The 8830-nt window shown below is 49.3% G+C and overlaps 1 protein-coding gene across 3 annotated transcripts; it reads right to left on the bottom strand.

Annotated features, from left to right (window-relative positions):
* Positions 1–4807: 4807 nt before the first annotated feature.
* Positions 4808–8830, bottom strand: Rpl19 (ribosomal protein L19). Of its 3 annotated transcripts, none has more exons than XM_057774866.1 (6): positions 8809–8830; positions 7696–7802; positions 6907–7029; positions 5664–5784; positions 5257–5367; positions 4808–5014 (listed from the first exon to the last, which is right to left on the bottom strand). In XM_057774866.1, the coding sequence occupies exons 1-6, from the start codon at positions 8811–8813 to the stop codon at positions 4891–4893; spliced, it is 591 nt and encodes a 196-aa protein (XP_057630849.1). In that variant the 5' UTR covers positions 8814–8830; the 3' UTR covers positions 4808–4890. The 3 variants fall into 3 exon arrangements, with proteins under 3 accessions (XP_057630849.1, XP_057630850.1, XP_057630851.1); XM_057774867.1 differs by lacking the exon at positions 8809–8830 and adding an exon at positions 8343–8634; XM_057774868.1 differs by lacking the exon at positions 8809–8830 and adding an exon at positions 8451–8634.

Here is an 8830-nt window from a genome sequence, read left to right as displayed (position 1 = left end):
CCATCTTCTGAGCTAGGTAGGCGAGGTGGGACCAGACTGTGGTGCCTCCTTCTTGAGCATCCTTTGGGCCCCTTCATCCAGTAAAAGCCTTATAGATTGAGAAGGGCAGCCCTCTCCTACAATCTCCCGCCCTGGAACTGGAACTGGAAGGGAATTTCACCCCCAAGACTGAAGGCTTTCTTTTCTTTGGAACAGGGTCTTGTTTTGAACTCAGTCACCGCCCTGCTTCAGGCTCCCAGGGGTTGGGATTGCAGGTATGAGGCGCCATGCCTGGCTCTGAAGGCTATAGAGAGAATTATGTAACTCAGGCAGGCCATCTCCTGAGTAGCTGAGATTACAGGTGTGCGGTGAATTGCCTGCCTCGAAAGGGACACCGGGTGCGGCCCACAGAGCACGCCAGGAACTTCATGCTATTGGGTCCTCTCACCGACCCTTTGACAGACAAGGACGAGGACACTGTCGTAGAGATGGGAAGTGGTTTACCGAGGGTGGCACAGTTTATACAACCCAAACCCATTCCTTTCATACTTGGGAAAGCTAATGCCTGGAGAACGCTATTGACTTGTTCTGATTATCAAGCGATCAGTGGCCCAGACATCTTACTGCCCTGCCCTGTGGCTCTCAGTGCCATACACCACTAGGAGAGAGAACAGCCTGAGATGTTGGGCCAGGGCCTCCAGAAATAGATGCTTCCACCTCACTGGAGACAAGTGGGAATGTTGTATTCCAGCCTGATGCAGCCCCAGTGTCTGCCACCAGTCAGCAGCTGGCCTGGAACAGCCCCCCCCTCCACTGGTTTGCCGCACTGCTGAGTACAGCAGCTTTTTCAGGTGGTTGAACCACTGACAGCAGGCTCACAGCCTAGGGGCTGGGAACAGCTGGTGTCCCCACTATAGCCTTTGTCCTCCTCTGTGCCCGTTCTTGGGGGGGTCTGGCTGAACCAGCAATCCTACTGGCCTGGGATCCCCAGAAATCTGCTGCCAGTACCATCTCTGACCTCCACACACCCTTCTTCCTGAGCTCAGCTAGTACACTCCATCTGGGCTCAAGGAAGATGCAGGTAGAAAACTTAAAGCCATGGTGGCGCATGCCTTTAGTTCCAGCACTCAGGAGGCAGAGACAAGACAGGTGGAACTCTGTGAGTTCAAGGTCAGCCTGGTCTACAGTGTGAGGTCCAGGGCAATGAGAGCTGTTACACAGAGTAACCTGTCTTGGGGGGAACAAAAAAAAGAAGGAGGAGGAGGAGGAGGAGGAGGAGGAGGAGGAGGAGGAGGAGGAGGAGGAGGAGGAGGAGGAGGAGGAGAAAAAGAAAGAAAGAAAGAAAGAAAGAAAGAAAGAAAGAAAGAAAGAAAGAAAGAAAGAAAAAAGATGAGAGTTGGGTTTGCTCAGGGTGTTTGCCTGGGGGAGAGCGAGCCCCTTGGGAAGACATATATGTTCTTTATGGAATAGTTCTGCACTTTTGTTTTTTGTTTTTTGTTTTTTTTTTTTTTTTTTTGGTTTTTCAAGACAGGGTTTCTCTGTGGTTTTGGAGCCTGTCCTGGAACTAGCTCTGTAGACCAGGCTGGTCTCGAACTCCCAGAGATCCGCCTGCCTCTGCCTCCCAAGTGCTGGGATTAAAGGCGTGCACCACCACCGCCCGGCAATTCTGCGCTTTTGTTCTGTTTTGCTATGTATCCCCAGCTGGCCTCAAGCTTGGAGCAATGAGGCTCCTGAGTGTTGGGATTACACGTATCACTCTGCCTGGCTAGTCATATACATTTTAAAGATTTGTTTTTTATTTTTATGTATTTCTATGTGTGTGTGTTACATGTATATGGGTGCCTACGTATGTGGGCATCAGTAGCCCTGGAGCTGGAGTTACAGGTGGCTGTGAGCTGCCCGATGTGGGTTCTGGGAACTGAACTCCCATCTTCTGGAATAGCAGGAAATGTTCTAAACTACCAAGCATCTCTCCCCACCCAAGTCATATACTCTTGAATGAGAGGGCGTATATTTAGGGGTGGAGGGACTGAGTAGTGAAGCTAGAGATGGAACCCATGCTAAGTACATACTGTACTGTAGCTTTATCTTCAGTGCTAAACTGCCTGGATTTCCAGGGCATGGAATGGATTCAATGGTTATTTAGTTCTTAATGATTGCAGCTCCCTGAAAACTAGAAGCCCTCCATACACTTCCTGTAAAGGTTGTCAGAGCTCATGGTAGGAGGGACGGACTTTCCAGGCCTGGGGTAACATTCAGAAAGAAATGACCCCGGAGTGGAGTGTGGCTCAGTAGCAGAGCCATGGTCATGAGTGAACAGAAAAGTCAGTGAAGGGGCTCTTCCGAGAGGTGGACTCCTCCACCTTTTTTTTTTTTTTTTTTTTTTTTGGTTTTTCAAGACAGGGTTTCTCTGTGGTTTTGGAGCCTGTCCTGGAACTAGCTCTTGTAGACCAGGCTGGTCTCGAACTCACAGAGATCCACCTGCCTCTGCCTCCCAAGTTCTGGGATTCCTCCACCTTTGCTTAGTTTGAATCTCTATGGCTGTGATAAAGTGACCAAAAAAGGCGGCGGGGTGGGGGGTGGGGGGAGGAACGGGTTTATTCAGCATACAGATTACAACCTATCACTATCCAGGGAGGAACTCAAGGTAGGAATGGAAGCAGAGACTGTGGGAGAATGCTGCTTAGACTGGCTGGCACCTTGGTAGTCTCAATTTAGCACTGAAAACCTGGAAAATTCTTAGAAAGTCCTTATCCTTAATCAGTGATGGAGACCTGAAAACGCCAGTTCTGGTATCAGTGAAGGGTGAATTAATTTGGTGCCGAGGGAAGACCAAGCACGGAGAGAGACTAACCTTCCATCTGCCGTGACCCTTTTTTTTTATCTAGGTCATTTCTAGAAGAGGCAATCAGAATTATTATTATTATTATTTTTGGTCGAGACAGGGTTTCTCTGTGGTTTTGGAGCCTGTCCTGGAACTAGCTCTTGTAGACCAGGCTGGTCTCGAACTCAGAGATCCGCCTGCCTCTGCCTCCCCGAGTGCTGGGATTAAAGGCGTGCGCCACCACCGCCCAGCAACTATCAGAATTCTTCAGCTGAGGCTCACTACTCATTTGTGGCAGGTTGACATTAAAACCTGTCATCTTAACTTTTTTTTTTTTTTGGTTTTTCGAGACAACCCAATGTCAACCAACAAAAAGCCCCAGAAAAGTCCGAGCCAGTGAGCGAACAGCACCACCTTCTGGCCTGGAATGGAAACGGTCCCTGGTCTCAGGATCCAGGGAGCCATGCTTGATCCCTGTCTCTACAATGGGGGAGGCTGAGATTCTGAGATTGGGTGGTCTCCTAAACCTTTCCCCTCTGAGTTGGGCTGGAAAAGATGTCTGTGCTAAGCTGAGCTTGGCTAAGGCCACCCCACTTTTAGACCTTAGAAAGATCTATTAGGAAGTTAAAGCAAGAGTTCAAGGTAGCAAATGCAGGTAGCTTCCACGGACAGAATCCAGAAATCACTGCTCCTTTTGCCAAGCCTTGCACATGGCAGGATGGGGGAGGTCCTAAGAGGGCTTCAGAGTAACCACCCCTTTTCCTACCATGCTCAGAACCGATGAGGTAAAGCTGCTTGGTCCACTGGTCCCCGTGCCTCCTCCCACTCTTTCCCGCATCTCACAGCAGCCCCACTGGTGGACACCCTATTTCAAACCAGCACTCATTCCTCCCTTACTCTTTCTGCAGCTGTCCCCACCCCATTGGTTCCTTCTCACTGAGGTTTGGAAGTCCTCCAAGACCTGGGAATCAAGCTGACTGCCCATAGCACATGGTAGCAAACTCAGCTCAGGCTATGAAGCCTTCGTCAGTTCACCAACTCATTTGGAAAATGGAGGTGGTGGACCCCACTTCATTATACTGTGAGGATTAGTCTATGTTAACCCACGAAAAGTGATACTTGGCTCATCACCGAAAACCTTCCTGGCAGCCACTACCACAGCTAAGTGAGAAATTTACTGCCAGACCCATTTAAATAGGCTCACAATAGCCCGTCCAGTCCTAGAGCGGGCTTCTAGCAGTATTTTTCTGACTAGGACCAGGCTGCTTGACACATGCCCCAAATCTCAGCCTTTGGAGAATGGCTGCATAATCACTTAAACCTATGCACTAGGTTTAAGAAATAGGCAAAAACCTCAATTCCTGGGTGCTGCAGCTTCTGGGGTTTCATCTTATATTCAGCCATCTCCAGCCTATTTCCCCACGCACTACCTTGGAGAGGGTAGAAAGGTCTGACCCTGCAGGCCACGTAACCCTGCCTCTTTGACAGACAGCTTCTATTGGGTGCTAAGCTAGAAGCCAGGCTGGCCTTGAACTTCTCTAAACCATCAAGAGCTAGAATCACAAGTATCAGGTCACCATGTGTCCAATAAAGGACAGTTTTGAAATACAGTATTTTGAAGGCAAGGATAGAAGCCACCCCTTGTATCCCTTCTAATTTTGCAAAACCCACACTCCACAGAAACCAGGTTAAAAAAAAAATACCCTCTACCAAACTTGAAATGGCTGACATCCTCCCAGGCTCATGTGGTCAGCTGGGGCCCTCGAATGATTAAGATGCAGCAGGCAAAGCCGGGCGGTGGTGGCGCACGCCTTTAATCCCAGCACTCGGGAGGCAGAGGCAGGTGGATCTCTGTGAGTTCGAGGCCAGCCTGGTCTACAAGAGCTAGTTCCAGGACAGGCACCAAAGCCACAGAGAAACCAGAAACCCTGTCTCAAAAAACCAAAAAAAAAAAAAAAAAAAAAAAAAAAAAAGCAGCAGGCAAAACCACTAAAAAAAGAGGGCACCAGACAAAGGGTTGTTTTATTTTAATGACTGATCCACCTGAGGTCACAGGCAGCCCACTATGTACAGACTCTAGGGAAGTTCTATTTCTTGGTCTCTTCCTCCTTGGACAGAGTCTTGATGATCTCCTCCTTTTTGGCCTGGAGGCGCTCCTCCCGGCGCTTTCTTGCTTCCTTGGTCTTAGACCTGCGAGCCTCAGCCTGGTCACTAGTACAAAGAAAAGAGATTATCAGTCTGGGGACACGGGAACAGCTAGGGCAAACACACACCCCAGACTCTACACCCTCAGAGCTTCATCACCCCAAAGAACAGCAGCTGCCGTCCCGCCGATGGGCAGGTGGCATGGGAACATGCAAGCCAACAGCTGTGCTCCTAACAGATGCAACACCAGAAGCACCAGATCCCTCAGTAGTACTGCCACAACAAAGGTGACTCTAAAGGAAACTTACGCCAGGAGCTTCTTACGGGCCTTGTCTGCCTTCAGCTTGTGGATGTGCTCCATGAGAATCCGCTTGTTTTTGAAGACATTCCCTTTGACCTTCAGGTAAAGGCTGTGATACCTGTAGGGTCAAGAAACATCTCTGGTTAGTGATGGGACCAGAGATGGCACCTGTGGGCTGCTTCTCTCCCCAAGTCACTCAACCTGTTCAGAGTCTCTTTCCCATTACCACAGGGACTACCGTTCCCAAACCAAACCTCCTTGGGCAGCTTCTACATGGAACCTGCCTAGTAAACCAGTTCTTGGGCTATTCTGATAGCACAGGGGAAACCAAGAAAGCAACCCTACTAGAGTTAGATAATCCAAAGTCACCGAGACAGAGATCTACGAAAAGACAAAACCAACAAAGTGGCTTACATATGGCGGTCAATCTTCTTGGATTCACGGTATCTCCTGAGGAGGCGGCGCAGGATCCGCATTCTTCTCATCCAGGTCACCTTCTCGGGCATTCGGGCATTGGCAGTACCCTTCCGCTTTCCTGTTGAAAGTTATGGACCAGACTCTGAGTAATAGCTTCAAGCTCACTGTTAAGTCAGTTACTAGAGACAGCCAAGTTCACCTCACTTAACCCTCTTTCATTTTAAACAATATTACTCCCAAATGTTTAACTCAATTTCTTCTCTGGGGAGAAGCATCAAAGCTGGCCTTGGAACTGAGATCTACCTGCTTGATTTAGTGCAAACATGGAAAGTATTGTCCTCTTATTCTATAAGCATGTTGTTATGACAGAGGACAGAAGGTAATGACTGTCAGGCAGTGGTGGCACACACCTTTAATCCCAGCACTGGGGAGGCAGAGAGGCAGGCGGATCTCTGTGAGTTCAAGGCCAGCCTGGTCTACAAGAGTGAGTTCCAGGACAAGCTCCAAAGCTACAGAGAAAGCCTATCAAACCCCACAAAAACACACAACCAAAAGCCCCAAAATTAGCATGGCTTTGGATGCAGTGTGACCCTAACTCATCTCTTCAAAAACAGCCCCAGCCGGGCGGTGGTGGTGCACACCTTTAATCCCAGCACTCGGGAGGCAGAGGCAGGCGGATCTCTGTGAGTTCGAGGCCAGCCTGGTCTACAAAGGGAGTTCCAGGACAGGCTCCAAAGCTACAGAGAAACCCTGTCTCGAAAAACCAAAAAAAAAAAAAAAAAAAAAAAAAAAAAAAAAAAAAACACAGCCCCAGAAAGCGGTTTCTCAAACTATGTGGGGCACGTGCACACCTTTGTCTAGGTGTCTGTGAGTCACTTGACATGAGTTTGGGAATCAAACCTCCCATCTTCTGCACAAGCAGTGAACAGTCCCAATTTCTCCACCAACCCCCACCCCCAGCTTAAAAATATCCAGTATAAAACCCCAGCATAGAGACTTAACATTAGCATTTTTCTCCTAAGAATAAACACAACCCAGTGCTAATTCCAACTTGTATCCATGCAAAAGAAGATACAAAGCAGCAAAATAAAGGCTGCGAGAAAAAGATCACCAGAATTAGTGCCAACTTCAACAGTCTTTTGACAATGACAGGAACTGAACCCAGATGACTGCTCTACCACTGAACTAGATCTCTGAACCCATTATTTAAGAGGCAGGAGAAAGGGAAGACTGTTCTCACCTATGCCCATATGCCTGCCCTTCCGTCGAGCCAAAGTGTTTTTCCGGCAGCGAGCCCGGGAATGGACAGTCACAGGCTTCCGGATGATCAGCCCATCTTTGATCAGCTTCCGGATCTGCTGACCTGGGAAAGCATCAATTCACCTGTTTAGTTAGCAAAGGCCTAGCCACAAACTCAAATAGAAACAGTGCTTATATCCTTGACCCAACATTCTCAAAAGATGAATTCCTGGTGTACTTGTCAAAAAAAAAAAAAAAAAAAAAAAAGCATTTCTAGTTTTTAAATATTTCACAGTATACTTAGTATACCTGAAATGTGGACACAACACAGGATGACTTGGAATCACCTGTCAGGAAAACAATATACTAACAAGCCTCTCCTATCCAACACCCTTCTAGTCTTCAAATCTCTCTTCACACTTCCATTTGGCAGGCTGCAGAGATGGCTCAGATGTTAAGAGCACTGACTGCTCTTTCAGAGGGTCTGAGCTCGATTCCCAGTAATCACATGGCGGCTCACAGTCATCTGTAATGAGATCTGGTGCCAAGGCACACGAGCAGACAGAACACTGTACACACACACACGTCATCTTGCATACAGTTTAAAATCTACACTGGATAGGTGCAGGAACCTCCATCCTAGTCTCAGGCAAATAAAGGACCTGCATTTTCTACCTCATTTTACGGCTCCTGTAGAATGTAAGCCTTTTTAGGTCCATAAAAAGCCAACATATTTGCGATGTCCTTTACCTGACGCAGGTAGGAGGTGAGGGTGAAGGATTATACTTACGGGAGTTGGCATTGGCGATTTCATTAGTCTCGTTGGGGTCCAACCAGACCTTCTTTTTACCACAGCGCAGGACGCTAGAGGCAAGCCTCTTCTGTAGCCTGAGCATACTGGGGAAACACAGAAAGCAGTATTAGGCCCTGGAAGTCACTTCTGGACAACGACAAACACAAGCAAAATCTTCTCTCCAAAGTCTTGCGTATTGTTTAAAAAAAAAATACGCATTAGCCAGACGGTGGTGGCGCACGCCTTTAATCCCAGCACTCGGGAGGCAGAGGCAGGCGGATCTCTGTGAGTTCGAGGCCAGCCTGGTCTACAAGAGCTAGTTCTGGGACGGGCACCAAAGCTACAGAGAAACCCTGTCTCTAAAAAAAAAAAAACCGCATTATTGTCTACACATCGTTACTCCTAGGGCCAAATACACTTTCTAGTCCCATGATTCTTGCCATCCCTTCGTGTTCCACAACCATTTCCAAACCAAGATCGTTGCTAAGGCTGTGGGCGGTGCATGCAGATGTAAGAAAACTTAAGTCCGAACTAAGGATCTAAAAGGAGACTTGAGCCCGTACAAGTATTTAGATGTAGTTAGGATTTGGTGTTAAGGATCAGACAGACACCAATGGATCAGGACTGTGACGTAGCCTGTTTACCCAGGAGGGCAGGCGCTTGCTGGGTTCTTTGTCACTGTAACAAACGCCGTCCAGCCGTCCTTCCAGTTTGTTACATCCGTCCGACTGGAAGCCTCCCTGGCGGCTCACCCTCGGCAGACGGAGGATTGGGCTTGCCCAAGACTTGTCCCACGTCACATGGCGGAGGTCCGCTAAGCGCCAGGCACGCCAGGGAGCCACAAGCGGCCCAGATGCCGCCGCTCTACCCGCGCAGTCGCCCGCGATGCAAGCCGAGCGGAGAGCAGCGCTCGTGGGACATTCTCTCCAGGCCCCGGCGTCCCGCACCCCACCCTCCCCAGGCCGCGCGTGCTCGTGTCCTCCCCTCGCTCCCGGCGCGGCCGCACCACGCCCGCCTCCCCCTCCTCTTTGTCATCCGGGGTCGAGGCCCTGATCCCCGCCAAACCCCGCCGGACCCATCGGCCGAGAACCGAGAGCCGCGCGCGCTCACCTCATGGCTGCGGACGCAGCAG

This window comes from Chionomys nivalis, chromosome 7, assembly GCF_950005125.1.
Source record: "Chionomys nivalis chromosome 7, mChiNiv1.1, whole genome shotgun sequence".
Lineage (NCBI taxonomy): Eukaryota > Metazoa > Chordata > Mammalia > Rodentia > Cricetidae > Chionomys > Chionomys nivalis.
Note: the sequence above shows the minus strand (reverse complement) of the source record. Positions and strands in the feature narration are given on the sequence as shown.